Below are 18830 nucleotides of genomic sequence, written 5' to 3'. Positions count from 1 at the left end.
ACAATCACCAGTGAAACGCATCGTCTCCTACACCCAACACAGACTTGACGTCACCGGCGAGTGCATTGCTCCGTGCAAGTTCCGGGACAAGTCGGTCAAGATCAAGTTCGTCGTGGATGGACACGCAGCACCCATCGTAGGGAGAAACGCATGCGAAACGCTCATCCTGGTGAAGCGTGTGCATCTGCTAGAAGAGCAAGAAGAAGGAAACCTGTACACAGGCCTGGGATGCGTAAAAGGGTTCGTCTACGATGCAGACCTAAAGTAGAATGCAGAAGGTTGAGAAAACAGACCTACCGAGAAAAGTGCCATTCGCCATCATGGATGACTTCAAGAAAGAACTTGACAACATGGAGGACGGTGGAATCATCAAAAAAATAAACGATCCAACTCCTTTTTCAGTCAGATGGTCGTAGTCAAGCAGAAAGGCAAGCTAAGAATTTGTCTAGACCGAAGAGATCTCAACAAGATCCTACTCAGAAAACATTTCCCACTCAAGACGCTGGAAGAAATCGCAGCACAAGTCAGTGGATCCAAAATATTCACGCTGCTCGACTTGAAGAAGGGCTTTTGGCAACTAACGGTGTCCGAGAACACCCAGAAATACCTGGCGTTTAGCACGTCATGGGGGAGATACACCTTCCTACGTGTTCCTTTTAGAATAGCAACGGCATCCGAGGTATTTCAACAAGTGATTACAGAAATCCTGAAAGGCTCCCGAATGTCGCAAACTCCATGGATGACGTACTCATATATGCCAAGTCGATAAAGGAGCTGAACAAACACACCGAAGCAATCTTGGAAAGACTCCGACAAGCAGGTGCCAAACTCATCCAACAGAAATGTGTCTACAACCAAGCAAGAGTCAAGTTTCTAGGACACGTCCTAAGAGACAAAGGCCTTGAAATAGACAAGGAAAAGGTTGAAGCTAGTTATCGAGAAAATCAAAGAACCAAAAAACAAGGTTGAACTACAACGTCTCCTTGGCATGCTGCAATACCTGCAGAAGTTCATACCCAACCTAGCACAGAAAGTAGTCCCACTGAGAAAGTTGCTGAAGCAAGACACAGCATGGCTTTGGACAGAAAAGCAGAGCACCGCACTTCAAGTGATCAAGAAGGACCTCAAAGAAGCCCCAACCTTACAGTACTACGACGTCAGTGGAGAGCTGACTATCAGTGCACGCCAGCTCAAAAGCACTAGGCGCAGTGCTCATGGAGGATGGAAAGCCCTTGGCCTACGCATTAGCCACACTAACTCCAGCACAGATGAACTATCCACAGATAGAAAAGGAAGCCTTGGCAATACGATACGGCTGCAAAAACTTCCGCTCCTACATCTATGGGCGACCACTGACCATATATAAACTGACCATATATAAACTGGTCATCGTCCTCTTGAAAGCATCACTGAGAAACCACTGGGAACTTGCACCACCTCGATTGCAGAGACTCCTCTTTGACATACAACACTACGCACCCAAGATTGTATACAAGAGAGGGAAAGATCTTCACATCGCAGACCTCCTAAGCCGTGACTGCGAAACTGATGAGAGCGCCAACACTTGTACCGAAGACTTGGAGGTACTAGCCATCTTGCCAATGTTGGAAGAAACTTTCAGAGAACTCAGAACATCAATCAAACAAGACGAAGCTCTGCAAAGCGTAATTCAGTCAGTAAAGAATGGATGGCCTCCAACGACAAGAATGACGGAAACACAAAAACTATTCTCACCAGTGCATGACGAGCTATCAGCTTACGAAGGCTTGCTGTTCCGTGGTGACCGCATAGCTATCCCAAAGACGTGAAAACACAGGGGTCTACAAGCAGCACACCCTGGACACCTTGGGATCAACAGCAGCCCCAAACGTGCACGAGAGACGGTCAGGAATGTCAAACGACATCAGAGATCACGTCCAGGCATGTAGTGTCTGTATATCGTCACACAAGAGACCGCCGAAGGATCGAGCCACTCATCCCGAAAGAAGTTCCCAACTTGCCCTGGGAACGAGTAGATGTGAACTTGTTTGACTACAAAGGAAAACCACACATTGTGATTGTGAATAGCTACTCCGGGTACACAGACTTTGCTGAACTTCGAAACAGCACGGCAGCAGAAGTAATTATTGCAATGAAACGCTGGTTTGCAGCTCATGGCATACCACGTGCTGTAGAGTCAGACAACTTCATTATCCGGTGTTCAGCATTTCGATGTTTGTTAGTTTGATAATGCGAAGTTTTGAACTGAATATATCACCTCTATTCACCAAGAAAAAACAAAACAAAAAAAACCCTAATTTTTAGGACAAACTTTAATATTCTGAGTTGATAAACATCCGCCGGTGTCGAAAATACTAAATTGGTTACAACCGAAAAACTCCGGTGGTTGGAAATATCCGGCCTGGGTTAAACCAAAACACTCCAGTCGGTGACTGTTCCCGCCCTAGCGACGGCTGGTTTCTTCGAAACGCCTCCTCTGTAGAAGTTTGTGAAACATTTTATATCGTCGATCCTCCATCCTTCCAGCGCCTATTCAGAGGTCGGTGTGGTTCTTGGAAGACAGCACCAACAATATTAGTGTCGTCCAGAACCATTGACCCTAGAAACGCGCCTCTTCGCTTGGGGAACTGAGATGCGTTATTGTTATTTGTTTCTTTTGCCTACTACATACGATTCAAAAACTCGCCTTCTGGGTGCCACCAACTTCGTCTACTGGGCTGTGAGGCGCGTTCGAGCGTGCGCAATAAATCTCTAGGCCAAAAGATTGTACACTGCGTATGCGTTCACAGCTCGATGACTATAGCGCGAGACACATGCGCGTCAAAACTGTCCGATCCGGCGTGCGAACTGTCGGGAAGATGGCTGCTCCGAATCGCCGCACAGGACGGTTCGCGACACATGGTTTCCGACGCGTCGTTGCGTCGCTCCGTTCAGCTCCGCCCAGTTTCGGGTGTCCCTCTACCAAATGGATGGATGAATACTAATGGCTATAGTTATAACGGGCGGTAGCTCGCGCCACCTAGCCTAGAAAACTAAAATACTTCCCTCGCCCTTCTTGGTTTTTCTGACTTTAAAACAAACATAATATTTTTATTACTTTCTATTAAAGTGTGCGTGTGTGAAGATTTTCCGTGAGGCTATTTTTCTGCTCAAAATCACTTAATCGCGAAGGACCGCAGCGGACGTTAGAGCCATCCCAGCGAAACGAGCACTGCGTAAAAATCACGTGACTGCGTACCGCGCACATAACTGCGTCTCTCCCGAAGCTCACTTGACATTGGAATGGCTCGTAGCGTCCGCTGCTGTCCATCGTAAGGTGAAACGGAGTATATTCGGGTCTCGACGGGCTCGATCGGTCCCAGAAGGCAGGCTTGCTTTGGCGCTCGAAATCAGCAGCTCGTTTTGTGCGCGCGGGAAAACTCGATGGCGTCCGTTTCCTTCACAACCACGACTCGCCGCGCGTGACGCACCGCGCACCGCCACATCCGCTTCCCCGAACCAAGCAGCGCCTCCTCGCCCGATCGGTCTGAAAGTCACTTGACAACATGACCTTCGCCATCCGTGCTCATTGGCTGCGGCCACTGCGGCCTTCCGAAAATCGGACCGTGCGTGCGGCGATATCTGGCAAGTTGGACGCATGCGGGCGCCGGACGGAGCCCCCGTCCGACGCTCCGGTGCGACGAAAACTCTCGCCCTCGGACGTCGTTCCGGCGGTTCGCACGTCGGATCGCATGGCTTTTTCGCGCATGTGTCTCGCGCTTTAGGCAATTTTCGTCGGGATAGATGCTCCCACGAGAAGAGCGTATGAGATATGTGAATAGAATTGGAAATTTGAAATGTTCTCGTCCAATCGCATTTTTCTTCCTCGGTTATCAACGCTTTTTAGCGTCATCACGAGACGTCCAACCATAATACACTAGTGTTTAAAAAATAAGCACCGAAAAACATGCACCGATTTTCGCTCAAAAATAAACACCGGAAAAAACATACCCTAATCATTACCGATGTCACTTTTTTGGGCAATATGTGAATTTCCAGAAGAACAGCGAGTTATCACCCTCCCCTAGGAATACCCTGACTACAGAGCAGGCGACCCGTTTTTCCCCGCGTCAGATTGCTAGTGACCACGAACCGTACGGAGGTCACAGGACGTCCGTGAAAAATATAAAGGATCGAGGCAAAGGACGATCTACTCTCTGCACGTTTGATCCCCGATTTCCACGATCCCAAGGCCGAAGGACGTTTGTGTGAAATATAATAAAATAAAACTGCGTAAAAAAAAAGTTTTTAAAATAAAAAAAATAAAAAGTACAAAGAAGCACAACGCGCATTGACGGACCGCGAGGTTGTGGAACACCTTGCTGTCCGCTTGCCATAGGACGGTTGTCTTCGACCCATAGCTCCAGAATGCGAAAACACGGAGACCTATCCACCGAGAACCAGGAAAGCGAGACACGCAGACTGAGGCTTCGGCGTGCAAAATGAAACAGGACGCGGGCGCGGAATACGACCGCGGTAGAACACCTTTGCACAGTGCCGATCCGGCCGATCCCCGAAAGCCATCGCAAAACGGACGATTTCGGATGGGTAGATGGATGGATGAATCCGGCTGAGCCCTTTGGATCGGGCGGTAGCTTACGCCACCTAGCCAATTTGTTTTACCATTTAAGCTTAGAATATTTAAATGTAAAAACTATGTTCACTCCACACTGCAAAGAAAGTGAGGCTATAAAAACCCCCTTGCCATTAGCTAATAAGAAAATACCTAGTTTTCTCTCGCTTTCTGCCACCATTCACTCAATCTTTGCTTGGTAATCTCTACTGTCTTGAAATCCACTCTCCCTTCGCTGTCTCTAAAACCCAATGACTTGATTAAATCTATGTTGTCTTCGGCAGGCATAGGGTGAAGCCCTTTACAGTAGAGTATCAAGTGCTCAGCCGTCTCGTCCTCCTCTCCACAAGCAGTGCACACTGTATCCATTTCCTGGTACTTCGCTCTGTATGTTCTGGTTCGCAGAACACCCGTCCTCGCCTCAAACAACAATGAGCTTCCCCTAGAATTGTCATAAATGCTTACTGTCATAAATGCTTTCTTTGGCAATAACTGTTTTGTTTAATTTATAGCTTTCCAGAGCCGTCTTTGTCTGCATTCCCTCTAGCCACCGATCTCTTTCTGTGGCCTTAACTTTCTTCTTAACTGAGACCTCCTCTTCCGTAACTCCACTATAGCCTAAAAACTTTCCTCTTAATTTCCTGCGCTGTATCCACTTTGTGTCTATACTCCTCATGTATAAATAGCTGAAAACTTTTCGTGCCCATTGCTCCCCATCCATTTGCCTCAACCGATCCTCAAATTCTATCTTGCTCACCGCTTCCCTGCTTTCAAGTGACGCCCATCCCATGTCTCCTTGTTCTCCCTGGTTTGGCGTTTTGCAATGTGCCCCCAAAGCCAGCCTACCAACTCCACGATGTTTTATTTCTAGTCTTGCATGCACTTCGGATTTCATGCATAGCACTGCGTTCCCAAAAGTCAAGCCAGGCACCATGACCCCTTTCCAAATCTCTCTCACCACCTCATACCTCTTGTAATTCCAAAGTGCTCTATTTTTCATTACAGCTGCATTTTTGTTGCCCTTACCTATTATATACTTTTCTTCATGCTCAGTGAGATATTCTGCACCATCACATATTCATACTCCTAAATACTTGTATTTACTAGCTCTCTCAACTGTAATATTCTGTATCTTCAGCGTCTCAACTTCATCATCGTTATAAATCATGACTGCTTATTTTTCACTACTGAATTCTAAACCTAATTCCTCTGCTTCCCTACCACAGATGCTCATTAATTCCTGCAACTCTGTCCTGTTTTTAGCCATTAGTACGATATCATCCGCATACATCAATCCCGTGAAGGATTGCTGAATTTTTTGGCCTAGCTTACTGTATACGAAAGGTCGAATCCAAGCCCACTCTTCTCTAGTCTATCCTCCAATCCTCTCATATACAACATAAACAGCAAAGGCGATAACGGGCACCCCTGCGTAAGGCTTCTTCTTATCTCTATTTTCCCCGTCGCCTTTCCTTCCCATGCTATAATCACCTTATTATGTTTGTAAATGTTCCTTAATATTGCTGTTAGTCCTTCATCTAGGTTTAAGCTCTCCACTATGTCCCACAGGTTCCTTTGGTTCACATTGTCATAGGCACCCTTGATATCCAGAAATGCCAGCCAGAACTGTCTGTTTTCTATTTGCACTATTTCTATAAACTGTGCTCGAGAAAATATATTCTCCTCCAACTTTCTTTGTTTCCGAAACCCGTTTTTGTTACTCGCACAGTATGCCCTCGCAATCTACCCATTCCTCCAGTCTGTTCTTTATAATCTGCATTACCAACCTGTAAATAACTGGTGTCACCGGTTAGGGGACGATAATTCCCAATATCAGACTTATCTCCCTTTCCCTTATATATCATACTCATCCTACTAAGCCTCCATTCATCTGGAATATTTCCTTTTGTTATCATTGTGCTCACTATCTCCCTTAGTTTTGCCTTAGATTTAGGACCCAAATTCTTCACCAGCCTGATTGGGATACCATTTGTGCCTGTCGATGTGCCGCTAGGGACTCTTCGTTCCGCCTTTTCCCATTCTCTTTGTCAAAAATCTGCGATGTCACAAGCTAAACTGCTACTTCCTTCGGTTCTCCTATCTTCCACATGTACCTGTTCTCGAAATTTCTCCTCCATCACTGCTCCTATATATTGTATCGCATCATCTCCCTCTAATTGATCTCCCTGATGCGAGAGTATGAACCTCTGTCTAGCTTGCGTCCTTTCACCGAAACGACGCAAGCTATCGTGGACAGCGAGCGCCACCTCACGAGAAAGAGAGGTACCTTAAAAACAATGAAAACAAGCACCAACACCTTGGTTCTTTATATTCGCTGTAGTTACGGAACAGATCAACTTACGTGAATGATTATTCGATTCTGTAATAAATTTGGAAGACATTCAATGAAATACTTTTTCCGTTTGCATTTAAATAATTTTGTAAATTCGCTCCGAACGTAAGAGTGCCGAATTAGCCGATTTTGACCATTTTCATGATTTTGTTAAGAATATAATCGAATTTATAATAAAAACATTTGTTCCATTTAATGTATCGATAATGCCTCAATGTCTTTAAAGCCGAGATTATCAAGAAGATCTGCGCAGCCGTTATTATGTGAGAATTTTTCTAAGTTGGCGAAAAACCTCATGTATTCTCTACAATGGGGATCTGAGGTTCGCACCCTCTTAAGCTGAGACTGTAGCCAAAGCTACAAGCGCGGGCCAGCCCGCGCTCCTGGCTTTGAGACGTGCATGTCTGGCGCAAGTGCTCGTTCTGTAGGAGAACGCTTTAAAACAGCAACCTCGAGCTCTCCTTCTTGTGACATAGGGAAGTGATGAAATTTGAATGCTGCTCGTATATTGGACCCAAGCATCGCATGAATACTCAAGTTGGGCTTAGAGCTCATTCATACGAAGAGCCAGTAACAGACATCCACTGATGGATCTAGGTGACTGACAATGTCAGAAGAACAGTAAGTGTGCGGTGAGACGCTGCGCTCGACGTGAAGAAGTAAAGCGTCGTACACTTGTGTCAAGACACAGGTTTCATTTTTTTAAACGCTTTTTGGGAATTTTTTATTTGCCCTGCTTTCTCCGCAAATCGCAGTGATTGGCCGATCTCCTTGCACTATGTGAAAGTAGATGCTCTGGCACGTGTTTAGAGCACCGTGTTCCAGCTGATTTTGGAACCTTTGCCACTTGTCTAATTAGCTTTTAACGACAATCGAGATGTCTAATGCCGTCTCGTTGCTTTCAAAATGTTAAGTCGCCAAACAAGAATGTCACATAGAATAAATAAAGACGTCCAATTTCCACTGACAACGAAGATATTCAGAACTTCTGCCCATGTACGAGTGCCGGGTTACTACACTAATATAGAACCGTATTATATATCCACGCTTCCACGTATATAGACATCCAACCCGACAAGCACATTTAACAAGTCACTGCCCAGCTTTGCTCCAGAGTGCAGTCGTTTCTGAATAGTTGTCCAAGTCACGCGCCATGCCCTGATATCCTTTTTCTGTGACGAACCGCAGCTTGCGCACCACGTCACTCGCCACAACGTTGTCAAAGACGGATTTGAGGTAGGTGTCCTTACTGATGGCTACTTTGACTTCCTCCCTATTCCACAAAATCACTTTGCATTTCTCCAAGGCTGTTGTGGTCACCTGACCAAGATCGCCTCCTGAAGAATAAAACCATCTTGGAGAGTCCAAGAACTCCAACTTGCCGATCAAAAGCAGCACACAGCCGTTTCTATAAGCCAGCAGCCTACCGCTCAGCACCAGCGACAGGCTATCCGTAGGATTAACCTTTTCGAACGAGTAGTCGCCGCGTGCATCGAGTTCCAGCGCCTCCATCGCGCAGTCGGCGACCTTCTGGAACTGATGCCTGGTCACCTTGAGCGGCTGGAACAGTTCCTTGTAGATGACCTCCAGGTCTGGCTTGAACCGGACCGGTCGAAACGTGTAGGCGAGCACGCACAGATGCGCCAGGTTGATGAGAGTAAACAGGGCGTTCCAAACGAGCGTGTCCACCGAGCACAGGACGAGGCAACCCCACATCGCAAAAAACAAGCTGCCCACAGCGATGCAGAAGCGCAGGTAGAGGAGGCCGTAGATTCCTTCGGGGGCCACGTAGGACAGCAGGAGAGAGGCGTTGGCCAGGTGGAACAGAAGATGGTTTGGTGGAAGCCAGCGCGGACATTTCCCTTCCTTGAATAGGAACATGTCACCGATTCCGGCCGTAGCGTCAGCATTGAAGTTGACTCCGAGGAGAGACGAGAAGTCGCCTGCAGCCATCTGACTTACAGATGTCTTTATCCCTTGACGTGTATGACGAACGTTAACTCGGCACACGCCGATTCAAGAAAGGGTTGATAAAGTGAGCTGTCAGAGCGGCTACACTGTTCTTAGAGAGCGCTGCTTCTGAAAGTCCGAACACTCTTGTAATATGACGCCGACCCCTTCTTAGGTTACGTACCTTGTTTTTAATGTGAGCGATGGGCACGTGTTATGGGTACTACTGCACGGGAAAGAAATTCCGAGCGGTGTTTCCGATCGTCAATAGTCTACGCTGCAGTTCAGAGTTCTTGTGGACGAGGGATATTGTGTGAACCGTCTCGAAAATTTACGGGCTCGGCAGCACAGATGTTAACACTTATTGGGACACCGGGGGCATATTCATATTGTCAATAAACAACTGCCCTTGCCTTAGTTGTGGTCAGGGGCTCTTGGTCTAAAGCTGTACCGGGTAAGGTCTAGCGTCATTGGTCGCCGCTAATGCTTGTGCTTGCTACTTTTTGCATTCTACTATTTTGTTTTTATTGCTTTACGTGAAAGAAAACACGTTTTCCTTTAAAAAGAACGTAAATATTCTGAGCTCCCTGTGAAAAACACTCAAACTTTAACAGTAATACGCCAACAAGAAGTGTTTTCCGAGAATTACATCATGAATGTGATAGATAAATTAGATTTTGGATTAATCATAATAAACGAAAATTCTTAGCGGCATTTGGAAACTATTAGCTGTCTGTGTCGTAGTGCACACTACACTCTATAAACTTTTTGTTCGTCTAATTTTTCGCAGTGCAATCGCGGAACCAATTAATATAATTGACGGAGCAAACTGCTTATGTAGATAGAAATGATCGGTTTTGCGAGTGCACTTTGGGAGAGTTGACGCATGGGAATGTCTTGGAGTGAATCTGAAGTCAATTTGTGCGCTCTAAAAATAAAACAATAGAAAGCCTTGCTTTCATCTCACAATCCTTTTCGTTCAAAGTATTACCGTTACATTGCCCCTCTTTTACCACAACGTCGTTTGAGTTTATGTATAATAAGGATGTATATCGCTAGGAGTGGTAATAAATGCTTCGTGGGTTTCCCTTTTTTATATTGAAATGCATCGTGCAGTTTTAACGGAAAAAGCGAGCGCGTTAAAATAGGATCTGTGTTCCGCTCCGCAACTTTTGCAAATCAACATGCTGATTTTCTGAACAAGCGTCGACATCCCCGTCACCTGTGATATGCTCCTGCTCTGACTGTTTGTATTTGTAGCTAAATTGATTAATTTTAGCACTCTGACCAGCGTCAGCGAGCAGGCACATGGGAAATTCATGGCCAGAAATTTGCGACAGGGGCTTCTGGTTAACTTATCTGTCTCCACGTCGCGTCTTCACCTTTACCTTGTACGTCGTGTGCAAAGTCTCGCCAAAACGAAGTGTTTGCCGAATGAAACAAAGCCAAAAGAGCAAAATATAGATGAAAAATTATCAGATGATGAGTGTTTTGCGGTTGCAACATACTGATAACTCTATCATTCTCCTTCACCATTTCAGGACGATATTGCGATCTAAGGAAGAACAGCGGAACTTCTAAACTATTTCGGAGAAGTCATCGCACGCATTTGTGTAGTTCTTATAGTTGACCTGGAGCAGGAGATAACTGTGCCGTGAGTGAGTACGGTGCACAAAGCGTAGGCTGTTATTCGTGGTTGCTTCCGACTCAGGACGCATCTGAGGATGTATTGTCAGCTTATGTGTTTCGGGCACTTGATTTTTTACGCGTTGATTTATAACCATTTTCTACCTGGTGCAACGTTGTCACCAATAAAATGAGCAGATGAATTTAGAACGCAAAAATTACAGGAGGAAACTTAAGACTGTATACGTGTAGGAATGCGAAATCACCTGCGTTGTCATGCACATATCGAGGACAACGTGAGGGACGGCCTCTAGGAGGACGCTGAGGACGACGTTAAGAGCGACGTCCAGGGCGACGTCCAGGACGACCTTTAGGACGATGTATAGGACGACGTCGATGACGACGTCCTAGAGATTGACGTCAAGTACGGCGTCTAGGTCGACCTCTAGGACGACGTCGAGGGCGACATCAAGGGCGTCGACGCCAAAGATGTAAACGCAGTCGCCTCACAGTTCATCGCACGAAGCACACAACGAGCACAGATCAAGTCCGAGGCGCACCTTTTTGCACACGGCGTTCCGGTGGTGACATCACGCGCCCACACTTGAGTGTGTGCGTGAGCGACGCGTGCTTGATGGCGTATTTTTATGACCATCTTTCGGGCACAACGACGCCGCTTTTTCTCGTAATGGGACAGTAAGGCTTTCGTCTTAAAGGGGTGGTGCAACGATATTGATTTGGATTTTTTTTTTTCACTTTACACGAGCTTACTGGCACTAGTGGGACTCAAGGATACTCGCACGCAACACCACTAGCCAAGAAACTCCTTTCCCCTTTCGTGCGGGAAAGTGTACATAGGTCAGACCGGGCGATGCCTTAAAGGAGCGGTGCAACGATATTCAATTTGAAAGTTTTTCACTTTACACGAGCTTACTGGCACACCTGGGACTCGAGGATACTCACACGCGACGCCACTGGCCAAGAGGCTCCTTTGTAGCTTAGTATTTTCGAGGACAGAACCGAACGTTTTCATTCAATCTCTCCTTCGGAAAACTAGATGATGTAGCTGGGCGGCAGATACCGCCTTGTGACAATATTTGAATGCGTCTCATAGACTGAACCCGAGCATTGCTTGGGCACTCGATTTGGGCTTGTGTTATTCGATAGCTCGAGAAACATTCGGGTAGTGGCCCGTGTCCAATCGCTGCAATGACGACAATAGCCGAACCATAACGATGTCTGGAACTCAGCGCGTGTCCTGTGCCTTGTCAACATCAGCGCGTGGCTACGATTAGAATTGGCGGCATATAATCGGCTCCAGATCACGTGGCCGCTTGTTCTGGCTGCGAGTTGGGACGATGAACGGTGCTCGTTTTTCTTTAATTTTTTTCTGAGACTTCGCGGTTGCGTGTAGTGATAAACGAAAGTGTGTTTCACAGGTTATTAATGTCAGGAATTCGTTCTAAGCGGTATTTGCGCAAAGTACAAAAATCGCTGCATTGCCCCTTTAATAAACGTTTAATAAGGCGGAGTTGTGCCTAAAAACAAGAGAAAGGTGCAACCCGTCTTGCGTCGGCGATGGAAGGGTGACTAGCCCGAAGCAGCGCGTAATCGCTACTGTCATACACGCGGAATGTTTAACCGCCAAGCGCTGGAAGGGAAGCGTACAGAGTATTTAATAGAGAGTTTTAGTAGATTGTATTCTGCGGATAGCGGGCACAGCGTGCGCGTGCTCAATCAAGGCTTCAAAGTGACGGCACGAGCTCCCGCTAGCAAAGCGAAGCTCTAGTTTACGGCCGACTAAAAGTATCTAATAGAGAGTTTTAGCAGATATTAGAGAGTTTTTGTAGGTCGTATTTTAGAGCTCCGCTTTACTAGCGGGAGCTCGTGCCGTCACTTGGAAGCATGGATTGAGCTCGCGCCAGCTGTGCCCGCTTGTCCTCAGCGTGGGATCTACCAAAACTCTCTAATAGGGAATTTTAGGGAATTTTAGTAGATAGTTTTCAAAAGCCCGCTACCGCTACGGTCGCGCACTTCAGAGCATGCATCAAAGTGGCAGCGCGAGCTCCCGCTACAAATAGTGTGGCCTGAACACACGATCTACTAAAACGCTAGCGTTTCCAGGCCACGCTCTTTGTTGCGGGAGCTCGCGCTGCCACTTCGATGCATGCTATGAAGCGCGCGCCCGATAGTGGTAGCGGGCCTTTGAAAACGATCTGCTAAGACTCCCTAATGTCTCTCTGTCAGTGGCTTACAACTCACTGAACGCCTTTGTGGTTTTACCCCATTGCAACACGTGATAGACATGCGCCATGGTTAGTGCGAAATAGAAACCAACCTCTGCTGCGCCATGGCGCCGCAGAGGTTGGTTGCACTATTTCTCCACGGGGCGCGGTGCCGCCGGGGCCGAGATGCGCTCCGATAGCAAACCGAAACTTAAACACCCGTCGAATTTGTGCGGTTTTTTAAAAAGCCGTAGAACGCTTCGCGTGCCTCCTATCATTCTGCAATATGTTGATTTTGTGTTTTCTTGATGATGCTGAGCAATTTTCTACTTGAAACCATGCCCTTAAAGACAATATTAAAAAGTTAATTACGCAAAAATAATTAACAACTTAATTATCCCGGACTTTAGTAATTTTCCTAAATAGGCCCATGGCCCAAGACCAAAACGACACAAACCTTTTTTTGTTGCGACGCGTAGTTTTCGCCATATCGAATTTGTCCACCTTTCGTCAAACACCCTGTATATAGACACTATTATAGCCGAGTCCCCATCTTCCAATGCGGAGAGCAAGTCGTCTGCTTCTTGCACAGGAGTTGCTGTGACGTCAGAAATATGCCGAGCTCCGATTGGAAGGATGGTGGATAGACCTCAAAACAAGCTGCCTTGAGCCAACATTTTTTAATCGGAGCCAATGAAAGCTCGGCGTTCTGGGGTCACAACAACAACTGCCAAAGGAGCAGACGAATTTGCGCTGCCCATAAGCCTTGGCGATATCGATTGAGTAGAAGAGTAATGGGCACATTAGATTGCTCCCTTTTCGACTCGATGCGCGATGGCCGCGCGTTCGTAAGCGGAACACACGAAGAACATTGGTGGCATAAAATCGGCTCCGGTCACATCATACGATTAGTTATGTGCACTCTTGTCCCGACTGCGAGATGAGGCGTATTTGCTCTGGGGGTTACGAACGTCGGGGATTCGTTTTTATTTACCGAACATATAAAAACAAATTACACGGCCTCTTATAGCTGGAGTGTTCCCGAAAAAAAAAAAAAAAAACATTTAGGAGATTTTATGACTCCAAACCTCTGTAGGCTGCAGCCATTGGCTCTCTTCAGTCCTTTGCGGGAAAGCGGACACTCAAGATTTCTTAAAGTGCAATAAACCTGCGAACTGAAGTTTTGTGCTGTTTTTACTCTAGCCTCGCGTCCAGGCTCGATAATTGAAAAGGTGCACTCTTTGGGCGTATACGCTAGGTTTCTGAAACCGCCGGTTGCTCTCGAGGAACTACTGATCTGTGCATGTATATAAAAATATGGAGGGTTAACCACAACAACAATATTATGTCGTCGCGTGTGTTGTATAGGTCTGCATTGTTGAAAATATCCTTGACGGCTGGAAAATGTGTTTGTTTGGGAGTAAATAGTACCGTGGATATGCGTACATTATCGAACACTGACGCTAAGAAATAATCTAGTCTGATATTCTCATTCGCAATTCCTCTGGGAGGGGGATCGGTGACCGAGTGGACCAGCGCACACCAGCTCGGAGCACGTGGAGCGAAAGCTCGCGTTGCAGAACCCGGGGATCCTGGGCTCAATAGACACCCCTGCCCGTTTGGATCTGGATGAGTATCGTGCCGGCGCGCGGTCGTGTATCAGTACTGCGTGGTGCACGTTAAAGACCCCAGGCTAGCTGTCGTACTGTACTGGCTAAATTGCTCGTCTACAGCGAGTGACTCGTCGCAACTTTGAAATGGCTGACCATGCTACACGCTGTATACATATCCACACAACCACAATTATTATTATTAATTCCGCTGGGTATATTTGGAGCAGTTTCAAAGCTCCTTTTTGTCGGTATGTTTATGCGCATGCAGGTTCACGCATCCAGTGCTCTAAAGATTCACGCGTGGGTGACATTTGAATTGCTCCAAATCCACCGGCAAAATCCACCGTAGAACGGATCAGTTGCAGAAAGCGTTGAAAAGCGGAATGATACGGGAATTACGATGGATGATGTCCAAATTTAGGCTGAGGTGTTAACCGACACGGGTGAAAGCAGTTCGTCCAAAACGACGCCGAATTGTTTTGACTTCTTCGCCGTGTAGAACTTGCGCGCCAGGTCCTTGCCTACAAGGTTATTGAAGACTGACTTCAGAAAAGGGTCATAGCCGACGGCCACCTTCAACGTCTCCCTCTTCCACACCACGACTCTGCAGGCTCCCAGAGCCGTTGCGGTCACCTGGTACAGGTCGCTCTCGGGGACGTCGAACCAGTCGAGAGACTCGAGGAACTCGTACTTACCGACCATCTCGACGGGACGCCGCTTCCTAGACACCAGAAGGTCGCCGCTGACCACGAGGGACAGGTTATCGTTGCGGGAGACCTTTTCGACGACTAACTGATCCCGTTTGCTGAGATCTCGAGTTCCCCTGACGCTGTCGGCGATGCCCCGGAACTGATGACGCGTCACCCCCAGGGGTCGGAAGAGGTCTTCGAAGACCGTCTCCAGCTCGGCGGAGAACGAGACGGGCTGTAAGCCGCGGACGAGCACGATGATGTGGACGAGGTTGATGAGCGCGAAGAGGGCGTTCCACAGGAGTGTGTCGAAAGCGCACAGGATGACGTAGCCCCAGAGCGCGTAGAAGAAGGAGCCCAGACCGATGACAACTCGCAGATAAAGCAAGGTGTACGGTCCTCCGGGGGTAACATAGGACAGCAGTAAGAAGAGGTTGGCGATTTGGAAAAGGATGTGGTTGGTGTTGAGCCAGGCGGGGCAGATGCCGCCTGCGGGTTCCAAGGTCGGAGGGGCCACGCTGGCCTTCGCATCGGGTCCGCTCGTGTTCACAGCAGGAATAAATGGGGACTTTGCGGTGTTCGCCATATTGACGCTGGGACCGTTAGCACTACTGATCGAGTTTTGGACACGTGATGGATGAGAAGGTCGTGCAACTTAGTGCAACTGGGAGAGGGCGCGTGCTCCATTTCTCGTGACTAGTACTACTTCCTTGTTTTCTTCTACTTGATGTGTTCTTTGTGGAGAAGCAGCAACCTATGCTCTTTATCTTTAAGTGTGAGCGTGGCGGAAGCTACGTGAACGAGCTCCGGGCTTGCAGCGTCCTTGCCAAGCACTCGCGCTGGTGCAGTGCAAGCGCTGCTCAGGGTCACATGCTCGCGCTTGTAGCTTCGGCCTCGCTTGCACTTAAAGTGAAACGCAGTAGGTACTCTAGGTCGAGCTCCAGCTGTTGAACCCAGGGATCCTGTGTTCAATCCCCACCCCTGCCTGTTTCGAGCTCGATGAGCATCGCACAGGCCTGCGGTCTTGTATCATTACGTAGTGATCCACGTTAAAGGAAAGATGAAGTGTTTCTGTATTTGAGTAGAAACATTTATATCGTCTTTATTTTCCCTCCAGGACCACGGACATCGGTACCATTTTTTTTTTTACTTTGGTGCACGGAGGCTGGAGAAAATCATTTGCAAACTATACTCTGTTTCACCTTGTGTTGTACCGCAGGAATGGCTACAAGCGCGAGCTCCTTTCTCTAGGGCACATCTCGGCGGCACAGGCTCTCGTGCACCAAGGGCAGCTGTCTTCGCTATGAGCTCGCGCTTCTAACCTTCGCTGCGGTACAACGTAAGGTGGAACGGAGTATACCACTGCAGCCCCTATTTTTTTTTTTTTTTTTTTGAGCGTGTCGTTCATAAAAGGAGTTAAAGAATTTCCACCCTCACGCATCTTCAGCACCTATCAAAGCTTTCTTCACCTTTCAAACAGGTGAAAAAAAGACGTCACGACTGGTATCAGTGGGAAGGGGGGGGGGGGGGGGGGGCGTATGCCTGGAAAGCTCACCATTGGATGCGCTGCCTACACTAGCGTAGGGTACCATGAGGTAGGATACCATGAGGTCGTGCACCTTCGGGCATGTCGTACCTGACAGGCATGTCGTACCCGAAGAGACGAAATTTTATCTATTATTATTTCGGGAGTTTTGCGGCTAGCTTTTTAGTCTTGCAAACCGTATCCTCTTATTTACGTATCACTTTTGCGTGAGCTTCAGAAATGAGCTACACGATAGCATGCATGTATCACCAAATGGTAATGCTGCAATTGTGAGCTTTGTATGATTGCAAGCTGACGAACAACTGTAAAACATAATCTGTTGAAATATACTGCAAGATGCTAATCAGCAACCGTATTAAAAAGAAGTTACCCATGTTGAATATACCTGAGACTGGGGTAGAAAAGAACATTAAAGTCGAAGAAACAGAACGGGACAGTTCAGAACGGTTCTTTTCTACCCCAGTCTCAGGTATATTCAACATGGTTGAATATACCTGAGACTGGCCCTTACTATTGTATCTCTAAAAAGAAGTCACTACACCAAAATCGCAACTGCCATGGGTAGGCGACATCGCGTAGAAAGCAAGGAATTAATAGCAGTGAGGCATATAGTTAAACAAAATACATACTTTTTGCAGTAGAACCACTTGAATGCCGACTGACATGACAAGACTCCACCTCTGATGCTGGTGGTACTACGTTGAGTCCCCTAGGTTAGCCTAGGGGAACTGCAAAAGGGTATTGGCTTGGGCTAGTTGGCGGTACGTTTCAGGTTTGAAAGTGCTAAAAAAACGAGGACCAGTAAAAAAAGACAAACACACAGTAGAGCGTGGTATTGGTAGAGCGCACTTGCAACTGAGGTTAATCTGACTTAAACCAAAGAAGAAACATATATGACTTATCAACAACCACGTTTGTTTGTTTCTTTGGTTTCTGGCTAGCCGAGGGAACAGAGAGCTGCGCGGCCTGTCATACCCGCGACCTCAAAAAACGATGTTGATGATGGTTAGGGAAGTGCCCCTTGCCGCGCGCCGCCAATAGCTTATCGTGTGCATGTACGTTCTTCCGAACAGCGTGCTGATACTGGAATGGAACAGTAGCAATGTTTGGACTCCGCAGATAGACAAGTGGAAAGAGCAACAAAGCGGGTTTGCTGAAACGAGGAATGCGCGACTGAAAAAAAATGTGCCTGGTCTGGGTATCAAACCAGGGACTTTTCCATTTACAGTGGATCGCTTTACCAACTGAAATATCCAGGAATTTGGCATCAGTAGAGCGAAAGTTTTTTTGGAGCGCAGCTCTTAGGCGCCCGTTTCCGGCTTGAGCGGCGTCACCGTCGTCGTAACTGTGAGGTCACGTGACCCTCCCCCACCCCCCCTTGAGAACACGTGACCCACAGTACCCTTCCCTCCTCCTCCTCCTCGAGAGCTGCGTTTTAATTCGGCGTTACAGGGAGTTGTAAACGGTTTTCATTTTATAAGCTTCCACCAGTCAAAGTCCAAGAAGAGCGAACGGCCTGCAGTTATGATAATATTGCAAGGAATTCAAAAGTGCAAGCGAACTGGATAAGAATAGCGATAATAATTCACGGAGGAGGGGAACATGGAGGACAAAGGACAAACACAAATCTCCAAACACAACTATAGGTGTTGTGCGACTGAAGAAATCCTTCTGGTTCTGGTATCAGACCAAAAAAAACACCACCATTGTGAAGAAAGGTTACTAGGGTTACTGTGGATACCAGGGTTACTATGGATACCACCATTGTGCTCTCTTTTACCAGCTTTTTGGATAAAATTACAGACAATACGACCATTTTCAGCAGAACTGTTTATTACCAATCACAAGAACACTGCCCGTAGTGTTTAAGTCGACGATGTGCGGTGCTGTTGTGTAGAGGGTGATATGCACAAGACCGGAGGCGGCGCAAGCAAGCAAGGAGAGGGGTGGAGGGGGCGACATGGACCATGGCAAAATAACGGTTTGCAAAAGATACGAAGGAATAACATTGGAGAGACACGAGAGGCTTGCTCATTACGAGTCGTCTTCGGACACCACACTTGTTGCAGGCCCTGAAAAGAGCAGTTTATGACAACGTGCAGACTACAGCTCCTCGTCCTCCTGCTTGATGGGTCGCCAGATGTTTGCGGCCAGGTACGGACACGAACGGCTCGCGATCCTCAGCAGGATGTCCAACCTCCGGAGAACAAGACGGT

The 18830-nt window shown here is 47.3% G+C and overlaps 2 protein-coding genes across 2 annotated transcripts; both read right to left on the bottom strand.

Moving 5' to 3' along the window:
* Nucleotides 1–8057: 8057 nt before the first annotated feature.
* On the bottom strand, nucleotides 8058–8918 carry LOC121833548 (blood vessel epicardial substance-B-like). The gene has a single exon (XM_042286950.1). The coding sequence runs from the start codon at nucleotides 8916–8918 to the stop codon at nucleotides 8058–8060; it is 861 nt and encodes a 286-aa protein (XP_042142884.1).
* A 5878-nt stretch (nucleotides 8919–14796) lies between these two features.
* On the bottom strand, nucleotides 14797–15654 carry LOC120842237 (blood vessel epicardial substance-A-like). Its single transcript, XM_040213264.1, has one exon. It carries the CDS (start codon nucleotides 15652–15654, stop codon nucleotides 14797–14799), a length of 858 nt encoding a protein of 285 aa, XP_040069198.1.
* Nucleotides 15655–18830: the final 3176 nt, after the last annotated feature.

This window comes from Ixodes scapularis, unplaced genomic scaffold (genome assembly GCF_016920785.2).
Source record: "Ixodes scapularis isolate PalLabHiFi unplaced genomic scaffold, ASM1692078v2 PGA_scaffold8__174_contigs__length_109621045, whole genome shotgun sequence".
Lineage (NCBI taxonomy): Eukaryota > Metazoa > Arthropoda > Arachnida > Ixodida > Ixodidae > Ixodes > Ixodes scapularis.
Note: the sequence above shows the minus strand (reverse complement) of the source record. Positions and strands in the feature narration are given on the sequence as shown.